Source organism: Daktulosphaira vitifoliae, unplaced genomic scaffold (genome assembly GCF_025091365.1).
Source record: "Daktulosphaira vitifoliae isolate Bord-2020 unplaced genomic scaffold, ASM2509136v1 Scaffold_4, whole genome shotgun sequence".
Taxonomy (NCBI): Eukaryota; Metazoa; Arthropoda; class Insecta; order Hemiptera; family Phylloxeridae; genus Daktulosphaira; species Daktulosphaira vitifoliae.
Window position 1 is genome coordinate 30,872,748 of NW_026099575.1, and position 17,944 is coordinate 30,890,691.

Genomic DNA, 17,944 nt, shown 5'->3' on the forward strand with positions numbered 1-17,944 from the left:
ACACACAATTACAATAGTTTATCAGTTTCGTATAAGAACTATCAAAGAATGTTTGTAATTTATACAACAAAATTAATGTTTTATTATTATAATATAAATAAATCATTAAAAAATGATAAATTTGCATTTTAAATCATGACAATTTTAATTAAAATGATATAAGATAGATATAAATAATAGTTTTGATGAGATTTTTTGATTAAAATTTGCTACTGGTGTCTTAGTAATATCTTATAATTCATAATTTGTCATAATTATGTTTTAACACTTTCCAGTTTCCAGTAATGCAATCATAGTCACGTTTCTTCTTTGTGGAAGCCGCTGGGTTACCTATTTTAATGCTATTTTTTATCCTACAACCGACACGATCAAATGATATAAGCCGTACTGCCGCGGCATATGTTTCTGAGGAGCTACGCAGTTAGTATAATAAATTTTTACCAAGAAAACATCAATACAAAATGTCTCTCGCATCACAATGTTATGTCCACGTGTGAGTTAATCTCGATAAGTGTACAGACACACGTATGTACTATGTTAGCATGTGTACCGACACTTTCATGTACTCATTATCTAAAGCCGATAGCTAATTACATATTACACTCGACTAGTGCACTTTTAAATTAGCTATGAAATAATTGCATCTCAACCAGAACGTTTTCTGGAAAGATGGTCTAATAATTTTTATGACGCTGGAATTGTGCAATTATGCAGTCGTACATCATTGGTTTATATATTTTTTGTATATTGGTCAGTATCTTAATTTCGTCACAAAAATTAAATCCCCATAGGCGTTGCAAATAGGCAATTATAATTCATATTTTCCTTAAAACAAAAAAGTTATGCAACTGAGAATAAAATAGCAGCGAGTGTTCATCGAATATTTCAAGAGATATTTACATAATATGCGTTTACGCGAATAATATTACAGTTTACTTTTTTTTCTTAATTTGTGCTGATATCCACACATTTCCAAAGTAATTGATTGAGTTCATAGGTCGGATCGTCTAACGCTGACCAAACGTATGTATTTTTTTCGCAACCGTTACCACTAGACTTCAATGCAGCCCAACAAATCCTGCACACAAATATAGGTTCTATAAAATATTACATGTTATATTATACAAATTATATTATAGCTTACAGGTAATTGCTAATGGCTAACTCGGGCTTGATGCACCGCACGTATAGCTACGATCGGGTCACCTACAAAAACACTTATTTTTTACAAATATGTTGATAAGAATAACAGCATTAATTTGTTGAATGAAGAAATATTTAAGGAATATGCGTTTTGAAAGTACAGAAAATAGATTTCACGCTCGTTATGCTATAAAGTATTCACGACAAACTCTAGTAACTGAAATCCATTAATAATTCTACCCGCCATAAACACTCGTTACTCCTTTCAATACCTAAGCTGTTTAATTAATACTTCTTTGTCGGTGAGCGTTTAGTAGTTAAAATTCTTGAACGAACAATATGAACACATTTCTGTATATTTCGTTTTTCAATTTATCACATACAAGTTTCCATCTCAATGTCAATAGTTTTGCTGTAAATACCAATACTCATTGCATTATTTGAGTTTAAATGTTTCTAATATCTAATAAATTCAGATTATACTAAAATCATAAAAAAAAAAAATGATTTTATGCATTGATAAAGAGAATATTTGTTTAATTTACTTCACAACTTAATTTTATCCAATTTAATATTTACTATACAATACATACATGATTAAAGTTAATGCCAAATACTATGAATAATAATTTTTTTCTAATAATTTAATAATGACAAAAGTCACATTTTAGAAGTGTTACATTAAAAAATTATATGCAATAGCTTAAATGAATACCTGCCTGTAAGTCATAAATAAAAATTAATCTATTCATATATATATATGTAATTGTGTAATTATGTTAAGAAACTTAATTTTCAACTATAAATCTTCATTTGAACAATTAATAGAATCTAGACAGATGTCTTAAAAAATGGAATGAGTTTTGTTAGAGACGATAAATAAATCCATTAAAACTTGAGTAACCTAATAATGTTAAAACTGTAGTTTTACACAACAATTTTTGAACAGTCATGATAACTGTGATAGTTTCGGTCTTTTTAATATTTTATCACGTAATTTCGCGTGTATAACACGGTTCGTATAAATTACTATTACATATTGACTTAATTACATGAAATATAAACATGGTTAAATTATTTTTTATTTTTAATGTATAGAAAATGTAATTTTTCCCTTTTTTATTAATTAACTAACCTTAAACTTAATAATCTGAAGAAGTAAATATATAAATAAAATAAACATTAAACACCGAACGATGTGTAACTAACTTAAACAAGACTATAAATCAATTGGTTGTCTACTGGATTTTAAAAGTTTACCCAATTTAACTGTCGTTTAAATTGACGAAACTCATAACAAAATGTCAAGTACGTGTAGTATAGTTCATACATCTAATATATTTATAGATATTTTGTAAGGTCTTTTTTTCGATAATTAATTAGCTTGTATGTCGATGGTAGCATCACATTTAGATTATTCTAGTGACTTCAACGCGCGTTTACAAATTAATAACTACCTAAGATTATAAGCCTCGTGTTGATTTAATAGAATAAGTTATCATATTCTTCAAACTACTTTGGTGAAAAACATCAATAACAGACTGTTACTAACAGTAATGGTCATTAATCACAAGGTCACGATGTTCAAAGAAAAAACAGTTAAAATATACCAAGTTAAGAGTCATAATGTTTACTTACACTTTCATAGTGACTTACTCTAAATTGATAAAAACTATTATCAGCTTTGTTAAGCATGTTAAAAATGTGAAGAGAGTTTATTTTTGAACTCTTTATTTTCGTACGAATATAACCTACATTTTGATGGAACTGCACACTAATTTGCTACTAAAGGATTGGTGTCTATATAAAACGTTTATGTGTTATGACTTGGTTATAAGAGTTTAATTTTATGTTTGATGGTCGTAACTTTTGGCTTAATACTCTTACAAATCGATTTGTTCTATGAATTAAACAAGTTTCAAACTATAATTATTTTGTTATATAACTAATGAAATATAAAAAATAAACAAATGTTTCACTTTTTTCAGGCCCCAGAAACAACTATTTTTAGCATAGTTTTCAAAAATAGCAAACTAAAACAAAACGGTTGATAATTGCGATTTCACAAGTAATCTTAACATTTATTGAAACTTAATACTTTTTTGTGAAATAGGTAATAAGAAAAAAGTTGAGTAATTATTATAAGACCATTCGTTTAATAATTTTGATCGTAAATAAGAATCAAATGTATTATTTTTAATAAAACATTTTTTTTAAATGTCAGCAGCATCGTTTATGTCATGCAGGGCTACATTTATGACGGCACGAAGTGCACGTTTTCTGGGCGGCAAGTTTTAAGGACAACACTGAAGAATACGATAGCGAAGAGGAATCAGTTAGTTTTTATAAAATAAATATCAAAACAATTTCCTTCGCAAAAATATAACATGTTAGAATATTTTCTTAGAAAAGAAAAACCGCCTCCATGTTTATATGTTGTCTTTAGTAAAATTACTAGAAATATTAATTTTAATAAAATTAATGATAAATAATTATATATTCTATATTTAAAAATATATATTCCGAAATAAAGATTAAGTATATAAATATATATATATATCAAAAACATAAATAAAAAGTGTAACTTACGCAGTTTTTTTCATAGTGATGACTTAATAAGTTTTACCATCTACCTACAAAATAAAAAAAGAAACATATGTAAACTGACTTAGTCCCCAGATTTTCCAACATATTGTTTTGAAATTTTTCAATTTTTTAATTACATCAAAATACTGAACATTTTTTAAATAATAAAAATCAAAAAATGTATAGTATTGCAATTTTATATTCTTTACTCATCATATGATCGTTATATGTAATTAAATATAAAGATAAAAAATTAAAAATATATTAGCTACAAGTTTTATTATAGTACTGATCAAGTTTTATTATATAGTAAAAATTAACTTTTTGATAAATTTAATTAGAAAATAATTTAGGATATCAATAAAAATCTTACATATTCATAACGAGTTTATTAGGCGTGATAAACCAAATGAAATCCAAAAAAAATGTATTCTTTAATTATAATTGATTATTATAAAGATTACCAATACTGCCATATATGAGTAAAAAATGTGCGTTTAATCGCGTTTATGTTCTATGCGCCTTAGGTCTTATAATAACACTTTTTTAGACGAAGTGTCGACTACAGCGGACAGCGGCAGTTTGAAAGAAAAACATTCGGCACTCGTCTTTCCAGCTTTACTCGTTGCAACATCCATAGAAATATCATTTGCACTACAGTCCTTTCGCCAACGTCCAAGAGTTCTAGATTTGAATTCTCTGGATATCGAATGCAAAGATCCCCACTGAAAATACACACGATGTCCCCGTAATTATTTTGGTTAATATTACCGAGCCATATAAAAAGCAAACACATCCAATCAATACGTTACAGTGCGTTTTAGGGCTTGCAGTGTGCTTGCCCACTGCTCATCTTCCATCTTTAAGTAAAAGCTCTATTTTCTGGTTTGTGTGTGTGTGTTTTTTTAATTTCAATAAGTGCGTCTTTGCTCAAACATGTTGGTAAGTACATTATGTTTATTTATTTTGGAATTCTTACTTTATGATTTAAAATTTTTTAAAACTATGAAACTTTTAGTAATTTTTTATAAATTATAAACATTTTTATATTTTCTACGAAAAAAAATAAAAGTTAGACTTATATTACTAGAACGGTTTTATACAAAGTTTGAATAGACTTTAAAAATTAAATAAATTAATAAATAAAAAATGTGTATAATGGTATTGTATACCATTATTTGTATAATATAATATTATTAATTATAATAATAAAAAAAAGTATTTGTGTAGCGAAACTAGTTAATTTAATATTATAAATATTAAAATAGTAAAAAAAAACATTAGTATAGAATTTTTAATAAAATTGACGCTTGACGTCAAAAATAATTATTATTGACGTGTATAATTGATTGATCTATATATAATATAACAACAATCTTTTGTGAAAGAAAATTCATCTTGGTGAAATCATTTATTTATAAGCATACAATCATTGATGTTAACTAAGAATCTGTTTTCTAGTTTAATTGTTATAAACTTCATTAATCAAATAATTTCATTAATAGACAATTTTATTTAAGAAATTAAATATTTAAATATGTATATTATATAATATGTATAATATAATAAATTAAATATGATAATTATGTAAATTAATTTTTTTAACAATAAAAAAATACAATGTTCAATGTAAAATTCAATAATAAAAATTTATATCATTCAACAGAAGTTATAAAATCTCATTTTATTATTTTAATTATATTATCATATTTAAAGAAACCAGATAAGTAAATCGTCGTCTCTATTGAATATCGAGTATCTCGATTTTTTGAAAATATTCAAGAAGAAAATATGAATATACTATTATCTCAAAATAAATAATTATAATAAGAAATACAAATTAGAGATTTTATTAAAAAAAAAAAATCTCAACTGTAGAGTTAAGCAGTTTTGCTGTGAAATCGATGATTCTTATTATATATAATCTTTGATAGACACATAATTTGAATTTATCTCAGTAGAATAAATAATCTATTTCGGGTAAATTTCAAATTGCACTCGTTTACAATCTTACATTTGTTTATAATAGAATTTAAAAAAATTATAATTAAAGCATTCAAACAATAGTTTTATTATCAGTTGATCAGCTAGAACAGGTTTATTTGCTGTAATATATTTATTCTAATCATTCATTAATTTTGAATTATAATTAGACATTTTAAATGAATCATACTTTATAACCATGAAGCTACTATTCTACTAGCATTTCATTAACATTACATCGTTATATATTGTGTGTTAGTCAATATGCCTTAAGAGACGCATTTTTTAACTTATCTGTCTTATGGAATCTATTTCAATAAAACGTGTCCCAATTCATATTATTTTCTTATTAGGCAATCTCGTTCTCCATAATATTTTTGGCAGTAATCCACTGTAAAATGCCTTGAATTTTTTGTCTTATCATGTTTGTTAGTCATCATCATCTACACCCACATAAAATGACAACTATTATTAAAATAGAATGTTAAATTGTTCTTATCATAATAATTTAATAGCAATAACACATTCAAATTTTTATGAAGTTCAAGTTCTTCAATAAGAAAATATTATTGAATGAAATCATTATAATTCAAATTTATATGAAATTGAAGTCGATCAATTTCATTCAATAGTTTCATCAAAAAAGTATAGTAGTGCTATAATAATATACTATTAAACAACTATACCAACAAAACAAAATCTCATTGCATCATAATCTATCAACTATGAACAATTCGTGATATTGTTATTAAGCATTTACTTACGTTTCGTTCGAAGAAATAGTACAAATAGAACAGAAGAAAATTTCGCTTAACTCTAGACAATGCTAAAATGTTCATTCATAAAATATGAGAATGATGAATGCTTTAATAATACTAATCTATCGTTTGTTTTTATACAATTGACAATGAAAGTAATTAGTAAGGGGTTTTTCATAAAGAAACAAGCAGCCCTAGTTTATATCTCGTAATTTACTCAAATAATGTTATCTAAAACCAATTTACAAAGATATTTACCATTTGAAAGTAAAATAACACCTAATGAACTCTTTTTATTGCTATTATACTATGTACAAGTGATGTTATAATTTAATAAATACTACTAAATTTAAAATACATAGTTAGGACAACCGAATTTACGGTTTATAAAGCGATAACAAATTATAAATAATTAGATGAACTCACTCATTCAATTGAATCAACTTAACAAACTAATTAACTATTTTTAAATTAATTGTAGCTAAATATTGTAATTGAGTCAATTATATCAGTTATTTTTTCTAATCTCACTTTGATACAAGAGGGAGCCATAGGCACAATGCTCTCTCCCAAATTAGTAGTATTCATTAAAAAAAGGTGCTCTTTTTGAAAAATAATTCTCAAATTAATAGAAATAGTTAAATGCACTTTCCCTCAAAGAAAATTTCTTCTAAATCCACGATTGTTTTTAACTTTAATTTATTTTATCGCTATTAATTATAACTGTAAAAAATTTTGTTTTGTATCAAAATTTTTAGCTTTGATGAAAAGCTGAGTAGGTATTAACTTTACTATGATTATTTTTTTTTATAAATTTACATTTTATTTACATTAGGTAATAAAATGTAATCAACTTTATAGATTTATTTTGTACAAAACATAATGAACATGAACCCTTTTTTAAAAATAAATAAATAAATAATAATAGAATAACACGGTCGCTATAATGAAAAAAATACTATTTCAATCAACAAAATTATTACTCTGTTGTAAATTTAATTGATAGAGTAAACTTGTGTTCAATTTTATACAAATTTAGTTTATAAAATTGTCAATTTTTAATTATTTACCTATTTATTATGAGAATAAAAATATTATCATACAAATAATTTTATTTATTGTGTCAACAAAAAAATTATTGGTTTGACAAGTATTATTTGATCATAAATGAATAGTACAATAATTGTACTATTCATAATAATAATTATTATTATTATGATTTAGCAGCCCTTTAAGGGCCATAGCGATCTTCCCCGAAAAGGTACCCTACCTATTGATACTCCGGGAAGGGTAGTAAGTCTTAAACTGGAGAGAGGGATGACGAATTCAATGACTGAACTAATTTATTTTTTTGATGAAGTTTGACAAAAAATAGAGCATACATTTTATGCTTTACTTTTTACTTTTTGACATCCATTGTAATACGTTCTTTGGTATACTCTTGGTTATAACTAATTAACTTTATTTATTATTTCATTATATGTAATTGACTATTTAGGTGTAAATTATTTAAAACTATGTAAACTGCAAAAGCTCAACACATAGATTAGTCCGATAATTTTGTATTGAGTTTTAATAAAAAGACAAGCCGACTTTTGCTACATGTAAATGTAAAATAAATTAATTTTTAATTTCTTTTTAAAAGTTTTCACAAATTATGTGAACAAATAGTTACAATGAGTTCATTAATTGTTTCTTACTTTATCATACAAATAGGATATACAAATCATTATGTGTTTGTCGTGTTATTATGTTTATCTATATTTTTTTATGTTAATTCATATAATATAAATTAATTCATACTTAGTTCCCATAGTTCAAAGAAATTGTATAATTTTTAGATAAAATCATCATTAAAGTCGCTTTAATGTGCAAAAACTTATAGTTTCCTGTTATGTACTATTTTTATATAACTACTTGTCAATCAAGAATATTATTTGTATATTCAAAATTATAAAAATTTACATTTAGAGATATATTCTTATTATATTGAACAAATTATAAATTATAGTTAATTTGTAAATATGAAATTATTGTGACATTTTTTTATATTAATTTAAACATATTTATAGTTAAAATAACTTATTTTTTTGTTTTATACATATTTTTAAAATATTTAAATATTTTTCAAATCAGGATTAATAGACTTAAAGACCATTTAGTATAATAATAAAAATGTATTATGATTAAGCGTGCTTACATTAGTTTAATAACAATTATAATAAAATTTTGTTTATAGAATGTAACTGGTTTAACATCATTCTAAAGAGTTATGCACTTTTTTAGATTTTTTATTTGAAAAATGTTTAGTGAATTTTAATCATAAACGAAAAATGTTTTTTCTTAAATTTCAAAGAAAATTTCTCTTCTTGACACAATCAAATTTAAACATATTACATTAAGATAAATTAAAATAATAATAATAATAATGGCGGAGATTCATAGACTCTTTCATGTTACATGTCTGATTGCTCTTAATATTAAATTAAATACTACCAGTACATGTAGCCAATGATCATGTCCACTAGGTAGGATATCTAATCATCAAATTATCTTGGACGAGTGGTGTAGTTTTCAAAGAAAGAGAAGAAAGATGCCTTTTTTTCCACCGAAACATCTTACTTCTTAGTTTTTATCAAACAATACAAATAAGTTTTTTATATAAACATAAAAGTTTTTTAAATTATATTTTTCAGCTGCTACTGAAATCAATGTTTATTGCCATTGCAGCAGTATCGCTTGTTGTATGCTTACCTACACCAGCACCAGAAAAATCATTAGAACCTGTTCAACGTCAAAAAAAACAGTGAGCTGTCTAGAATATTGTTTGTTATTAAATTTAAACACATTTAGGTTCTATATATTTTTTAACAAAATAACCTTATTATAATTTTTTTTTAATGTTGTGTTATATTTTAAATAATAACTGTAATATTAATGAATACGTTAATTTTTTTTAAATTTATATTACTTCTATACAAATTCTATGAACTAAAATATAATAATTACATCTATTTATAATTTATTATAAATGTACAGCTTTTAAAGAATTAAACATTAATTATAGGTAAACTTTTATAGACTTATTCATATTTCAATTCAACTTTATATTGAATCTAAACACAAAACATTTCTTTTTAATTACTCTAAAAATAAACAAAATTCATACAAAATACCTTATTCTAAGTAGAATTTTTCAAAAACATTTTTCTATTATATTATCATTAAAAAATGTAACACTTTGTTTTTAGTGCTGACGCAGGTTATGGCTCTGACGTAGTCGGTTATGATCACCATTATGAACACCACCATCATGAAGAACCACATGGTTACTGGAAAAAAAAACTTACATGGAAAGAAGAATGGAAACAAGATTACAAAACTGTAAAGCAAGAGATTTGGAAAACAACACAAGAAGAAATAAAAGTTCCAATATGGAAAGAAATTAAAGTTCCAATTTGGAAGGAAGTGAAGGTTCCTGACTGGAAAATTATTCAAACTCCCATATGGAAAGAAATTAAAGTCCCTATTTGGAAGGAAATTAAAGTGCCTGACTGGAAAATTGTTCAAGTGCCTGACTGGAAGGAAATCCAGGTGCCTATTTGGAAAGAAATTCAAGTACCTGACTGGAAAAAAAATTACGTTCCAGAATGGGTTAAAGAATACGTACCCGGATCAAAACAATTAGGTAAAGACAATCATGGTTGGGAATATGTTGCTCATGATTTATGGAAAAAAATGTTGATTTGGAAACCAGTATGGACTAAGGTATGGAAAACAGAAAAAAAACAAGAATGGGTAACTGAAAAGAAACAAATATGGAGAGATGAGAAAGTACAAATATGGAGAACAGAAAAGAAGCAAGAATGGATAACAGAAAAAAAACAGGAATGGAAAGAAGAAAAAGTCCAAATCTGGAGGACAGAAAAGAAACAAGAATGGATTACAGAAAAGAAACTTGAATATAAGACTGAATGGAAAGAAGTAAAAATACCCGCTTGGAAAGAAATACAAGTACCAGTATGGAAAAAAGTATACAAGCCAGTGTGGGAAAAAATCTGGGTTGAGGAAGAACACCATGATCATCATGAGTATGGACATGGAAGCGATTATGGCAGCAGTGATAGTTATGGTTATCATAAAAAATAATTTGTAAACAACTTATTTTTGATAGGACCATCAAGAGTTACCTTTCATCAAATCACTTTTTATACCAGCAATTTGTAAATAATTTTGTTAGCTTTTTGTATTCTATGTGTTGTCTAATTTTTTTTATAAAATTCCATTATACAAATGTTTATTTTTTAGTTAATTATTTAATAATCTTTATTTTAAAAATATTACTCCTAATTTATTTTGTGTATACAATACATTTGTCACATGTGTTGTACAATTTACATCGGTGAAAGGCGAAAGTTTGCGTATTAGTGTTACGAAGGATAAATTGAAATTTCTACCGATAGATGGTACACTACTAAAGTAAACGCAAGCAATAGCTGTTATCTGATGAAATTAGTACACCGTTAATGCAAGTATTGTTATAACTAAATAACAATTTTATTTGTTACATCTTTATTGTAATTTGTTGAATTGAGAATTTTAATTGTTAATAGTTTTAATAAGTTAACATTTATGATGCCCAATCATAAGTATAGATTAATGGGAAATCGAAAGAGAACCTGGCCCCTGGGCTAAAAATTTTGGAGGCCATAGAATTCTTTGTTAAAGCGTAACACAAAATATTAAGTTCAAAAGAAGTCAATGATACAAAGGCTTCACTTAGGCCCCAGATATCACGTTGTTTTAATCCAGGCTAACCTAGTTGAACCATAATCTTCAATAACTTAGATTATAAAAACAAGCAATACTGATCTAAAGAATTTAAAAGTTAATTGCAATTAGATTGCATAATAGTATTAAATGTAGTATAAGTATTTAATTTTAAAAAGAATATATACTTTCTAATAATAATTTATTTTCATTAGATATGGTGTCGTATCAGTGTATGAATTGTACTAGTTGATTCAAACAATGATATTACACTTGATTACTTATATAATAGGTATTAAAGGTATTATGAAGATTATACTTCAGAAAAAAGCTTAATCTATTATTGGCTAATGAATAGAAAAAGATTTAAAAATAGTATATAGTATTATAAATTATTTTTCTACTATGACATTATGTTTAAGTTAAATTTTTTACAATACACACAGTTATTTAAATACTTTTATTAGATTGGGCATTTTTTATCACATTAACGTTATAACACAAATAAAATTAATTGTTAACATCTGCACTTAATAATTTAATAATATTAAAACTATTATTATCATTAATATTTTGAGCTACCGTAAGAATATTGTTAACAATTATAAAAACAATTTATGAGACTTGTTTGACTTTTATGTAATATTAATTTAAAATTTTAACATTAACTCAATGAAGGGTAAATGAAGTTTTCTGTCAGCATCAGATGAATCATCATTTTATTTAATGATATCAAATCCGTGTACCATATAACGAAGTGGTAATTAAAATGAAATTTAAATCAAATCAAGTTACAGCAGCAGGTATAAAAATAAGGTTATGTTTATTTCGTAATAGTTCTAAGTAAAAATTCGACTGAGTGTAGTGTAATATAATTGATATAATAATGTTATAGGGACGATTTGACGTAATACGTCTGTGACCTCATGTGTTTCCGACTTTCTTCGGGTTTTGCCCGAGTGGGCACACAATATTGTGCTTACTACTTGCATTGCTGACATCATATAGCACACAAATATACAAACACCGTCCACTTCATCAATCGTGGGAGGATACTAACAATACCGTTATTACATCACTTTAACACGTATATTTATTCGCGTTATCTATGCCTCTTTCAGCGCTGTTATAATTATTTTGGCTCTCATCCCAAATTGGTGAAGTCCAACTAGCTCGACGTCCCCACGTAAAAAAACCAACGTGTGGTCTCTTTTTTTATTGTTCAATAACAATGGCCACTGTAACATCGATTATTCCTCTGTTTATTATACAATAAGTAATCCTAATAATAATAATGACAATAACACACGTTATAATTGACACTCGTTACTGAAATCAAATCTAGAATATTTCTTTATGATTTTGGAGAGTTAATGTTTGAAATCACTACATCCTGTCAAATATTCACTTTGTCTGTGCGATCAGTTCAATTAATATGACGTGATAGCAAAAACACGACGATGTCTGTTATATTGGACATTTAAGATGTGAGGAGAAACTAGTTTAACTAGTCTACACGTAGGATATGATTATTACTAAATTCATATTGGTTTTTTTTTAACTCGTCAATTATTGCCGTCTAGGCATAAGAAGCATGTCGAAGTTCAAGGTAGACCATTCTCTCATCAGCATTTCCATTTAATTATTTAGATTATATTATGTAATATTACTCCGGAGCGTTTAAGTCTTCTTCAATGATAGTCTTCTAATCAGGTTCATTGCAAAATTAGCATTTTAGTACGAACATTAGAATTGGAGAATCTCATTATTTTATCATAATTATCTTGAAGATCAATATTTTCCGCTTCAATAAATGAAGCATATATATATATTGATAATAATAAGCATTAATTAGTTTAAAAGTTAATTTTTTTTAACTTCATAACTTAACTAGTTAATAATGTTTTTAATTAACTTTTTAACTTTATTAGTATAATTTACCATTGAAATAACTTAGTTTTTTAATTTTAATTTTATAAAAACCATCAAACAAAAATTAATAATATCGTAGAAATATATGCTTGTATATGTTTTTTTAAATGAAAATAATCCAATAAATATTAAAACGCTGTTTTTTGGTTGATTATAAACTATAATACTAATATAGATTGGCATAAAATATGCACAACATTGATGTCATATCAATTATTCACATAATAATATTAGTGTGATATTTTAAATCAACATAAAATTATTATTGTTATGTGACAAAAATAATTATTATTAAGGCCACTCCTGTTTTCGAATTTGTGAATAATTCTCAAATAGCTTGAATAATATATTGTGTGTGAGTGTGCTAATATTTACACTTTAAATTATGATGAAAAATGCATTAGAATTATTTGTCAACGAACTAGAATGAAGTAAGGCTAAATTAACTTTTTCCCGCCTTAAATAATATATTCATATAACAATACATATAGTTCTTTAAATTTTTTTAAGGTACGACAGAAAAAATGTTTGAACTCATTGGTTAAGCCTCTAGTCATAAATTAGGAAATTGGAAAGAAAAAATATCACACTGTATGAGATCCTTAAACTGATTTAAAAAGTAAATAAACTTTTTTAAAACTGAGTTAAGATTATAATTTTTTCATATTACATTTTAATTTAACGGCATTGTTCTTATTTAGCTTAACTTAAATTAATTATTTAAATTAACTTGGCTATGTTTTTTTATTGAGATCCATTCATTTTCTAGATTACCATATAATCGGTTGAAAATAGAGTGAGTTTCTTTTCTATTATCCAATGAATAAACCATATAAACAATTATTAGATGTTGAATGATAAATCAAGGAGAGCAACTGAGAGATTAATTTTTTGACATTTCATTATTTCCGCTAATTATTTTCCATTTTGAAACTTGAGAAAAAGGATAACCTTATCAATTTTTATTCAACTTCTTTGTTATAGAAATATATTAAAATAATTAATTTTGTTACGTAATGTTTTTTACAATAAAATTTCTTTTTTCTTTAAATCATTTAAATCTAGATTATAAATTATAATTTATATGAAATACCACTCAATTTAAACAATTTCATTTATGAAGAATGTATTTTGATTTTATACGAAAAATAGTAATACCGTCACATGTAAATTCTAAGCTTTATCTAATTTGAATCAAAACTTTAAAGCTGATTATCAACTTTAAACTTTATGCATTTATACAATTTATTTGAACCATTTCTAAGACACCTAATTCTGTGAACAATTATTTTAGATGTATACAGTAAAACAGGAATATTTTTTGTTCTAACGAGAAGTAATCCATCATACGTCCCACAAAATTAAATTTCTAATTAACACACATTGTTTAGTGTTAAGACAAACTAACATGGATATCTACTCATTATTTATGTACTCAGAATGACTAAAATATACATTATATACGCATAAAGTATCCGAGCCCTGCTGTTTATTTGAAACACTATTATTCAATAACCTTATAATACTTTCAGCTTTTATAATTACATTAATTGTTATTGTTATTATTGTGTAACCAAGACAAAGTTTTTTCAATTAAATATGTTAGTATAAATAAATTATACAATAAAATATACAAATAAATTCTAAACATAGTTAAAATAATTTATTATGAATTAAAAAAAAATTATAAATCTAAAAGATACATCTTCAGATCTTTCACTTAAAACATGAAGTATTAAAGTACTTAAAATATTTTAAACTGAAATATTAACACTTTCTTTTCTAACTAGTATATTATTATTTGTTGTTAAGATACCTAGATGAAAAATAAATTACATGAAAAAAACACTACAATCATTGCAGTATAGAATAAAACGATTAATCGATAATATAAATTATTAATTAAAGATTGAAAAACACGATACTAAAACAAAACCATTATCTTATTTATATTGTTCTATATATATTTTTAATATTAAATGTTTTTTAGTCATTATTATTGTTTTTATTATTATTAACACAAATATATGATCTTGATAAACACTAGGTGTGATAATTTAAATGATGTTTTAAAAGCCAATTCATATTATTTTTTTACTATAATTCCTTGAATTTTTTATGGACCCTTTTTTTGTTGAAATCAAATAAAAATATTATTATTATTTTAGCTTTTTAAGGTAATATAATATATGTATACCAGTTTTTACTATTTAAATTTAGATACTATTTTGAGACTAAAATATACTTAATATACATAGACGCATAAGATCAAATTTCTCCAGTTTGTTTACTTAAAAAGATCTAGATTTTAAAGCCCTCTAGCGTTGATTTTAAATAGCTTTCATATAAATATTTAAATAAATAATTAAATATATATATATATATAGATCCACGATGTTTTGAAATATCTAATAACATTTGATCTACTAAATATTTTGTGTAATTTTTTTTTATTTTTATAATTAATATATCCTTAGACTACAATATAATTATATTATTTGTTTTTAATAGTAAAAAATGATACTTTTTTTTTTTTTAAATTAAAATAACCGTTTTTAGAACTTTTCTTCCAAAAAATGATTTGATTATAATTATAGATTGAGTATGTATCGAGTTACAAACATTTATACATAAAGTGAGTAATAATTATGGACATAGCCCAGTGCACTGGGCATAAAGCATGATTGAAGTATACAATATAAATATACACCAGTTCGAGCTGCACCCACCTGCACAACATACCCACTCTACCCTATCAGAAATTATCAATTGTCACGGTACTACACCTGTACTAGTAGTTCTGGTGCAGTAAAGAGGCTACCAGTATTGGACCAATACTGTCATGTGTCTAGAATGATAACATTTTTCCGTACTGCCAGATCAGTACTGGTGATTTTTCACTATTACCTTAGAACTCTCACATCAATGACAGCAAAGTACTGACTCCTAATACTAAATCAGTAGTTAGTCAGCAAATACTACCGCTAGTACGGGTTAGCCAAGTCAGTTGCAAGTACTTACAAGCAAGTAAAAGAGGATTATTTTTCCATCATAAATGTTCGATAAATATTTATTAATTTAAATAACTTTAAAGTTTAATTAAACATTCTTCAAGAAATTATTTAGTTCCATTTTTTTTTAAATATATTCTCTCATAATAATCTGTAAAAAAATATTTTAAAGAAAATTCCCGTAACCGAGAATATTTTTTTCGTTCCATCTTATCGATTAAAAAAAAAACACTAAATGTTTAGTTCATTAAAGTTTTAATTTACATCCCTTATGTCTAAAAATAGCGTCTTAATTTTTTTATTAGATCATTAATATATCTATTGATTAATTATTTCGTAAATAATTACACAATTGACTTGTGTTAACATAATAAATAAGAATAAAACAATAAATGGCATTTCATATAGTATTATTCATTGATAAAATTCAAGCTTATCGATAAAAATTATAATGAAAAAAATGTATCGTTTTAGCGTTTAATCACTCGTGTTTTATTATTACTCATGGGCCATAGATTTCTCCATGACCATTCTCCTGGACCCCTATTTAATCGGAGCCTGTTAATTATGTATGTTTCTATTTAAATAAATTAAGTCCCTATCCTTATTAGATATAGGGGATAAATTTGGAAAATACTTTATAATTGGTTCATTGAACAAAAAATGTAACTAAAAGTATTATTCTGTATATTTTAAATATTATTTTATTAATTTTACATTTTGATGAAAATATTATAAAATGACTTGCAAATTAATATTTTCGATAGTATAATTGCAAATTTATTACAACTTTTAAATACATTTCCATAAATATTATAATATCGTTTTGTTTTTGAATGTTAAATTATTGTCCTATTATGTTTTTATTATACTTTATTTTAGTTTAAAGAGGAAACGTTCGATTTCATATATTTTTACAAGTATAATGTGAACTGTATTTTTTCAAGTAAAATAATCATTTTAGCTTGCAAAAATGGAATAATTCCATTTTTGCAAGCTAAAATGATTANTACAAGTATAATGTGAACTGTATTTTTTCAAGTAAAATAATCATTTTAGCTTGCAAAAATGGAATTACAATCAGGTCAATATTTTATTCCAATTCAACAATAAATAGGAATAAAATACGAGCAAAAAAATAGTCATTAACTCTGGATAGACTATATTAAAAGTCAAATATGTAAGTATTTATTATTTTAGTATATAATTATGGCCAAGGTATTCATTATCATTTTTTAATGAATACATTCTACTCGTGATAAAAATCGAAAGTTGATTGCGGAATGCAACACAAAAAATTTATCTTCAATAATATTAAATTAATGCTATATAGATTCACGTTTTAGTAATAATTTTAAATTAAATCATTCAAATATGATTAAAATTACCACGTATTATATTTATTAAAATGATGAATAATTATTATAGAGTTATCAAAATAATGTTAAAAAGTTCATATCAGATAAATTTTTTAGTTGCTTTAATGATGTAAAAGTGTAAAATCGATTCATGATTATTAAAGTATAAGAGAATTGTATCAGTTACAACTTTCTCTAGTAACTTATAATCAAACTAAATTGTAATCTTTTGTATTTCATTTAAACATAGGGTATATAACAACCTAGATTAATGGATAGACTTTGTGGGACAGTAAAAATGTGTATCGACATACAACCTTTCCTAAGCGGCCAATATTTATGGAATATTTAAGGAATTATCAATATAATTTAATTTAGAGTATACTCTAGATCAAATGATCAT

The 17,944-nt window shown here is 24.8% G+C and overlaps 1 protein-coding gene and 1 long non-coding RNA gene across 4 annotated transcripts; one reads left to right on the plus strand and one right to left on the minus strand.

Moving 5' to 3' along the window:
• Nucleotides 1-147: 147 nt before the first annotated feature.
• LOC126903518 (uncharacterized) lies at nt 148-4,420 on the minus strand. 3 transcript variants are annotated; one of them, XR_007703520.1, is made up of 4 exons: nt 4,194-4,420; nt 3,733-3,776; nt 1,145-1,555; nt 148-1,078 (listed from the first exon to the last, which is right to left on the minus strand). It is a non-coding gene; the product is annotated as an uncharacterized LOC126903518 (long non-coding RNA). The 3 variants fall into 3 exon arrangements; XR_007703519.1 differs by having other exon boundaries at nt 1,145-1,206; nt 4,103-4,420; XR_007703518.1 differs by having other exon boundaries at nt 4,103-4,420.
• Nucleotides 4,421-4,531: 111 nt separating this feature from the next.
• Nucleotides 4,532-10,770, plus strand: LOC126903517 (uncharacterized). Its single transcript, XM_050681691.1, has 3 exons — nt 4,532-4,671; nt 9,167-9,276; nt 9,722-10,770. Exons 1-3 carry the CDS (start codon nt 4,666-4,668, stop codon nt 10,617-10,619), a joined length of 1,014 nt encoding a protein of 337 aa, XP_050537648.1. The 5' UTR covers nt 4,532-4,665; the 3' UTR covers nt 10,620-10,770.
• The last annotated feature ends 7,174 nt before the right edge of the window (nt 10,771-17,944 follow it).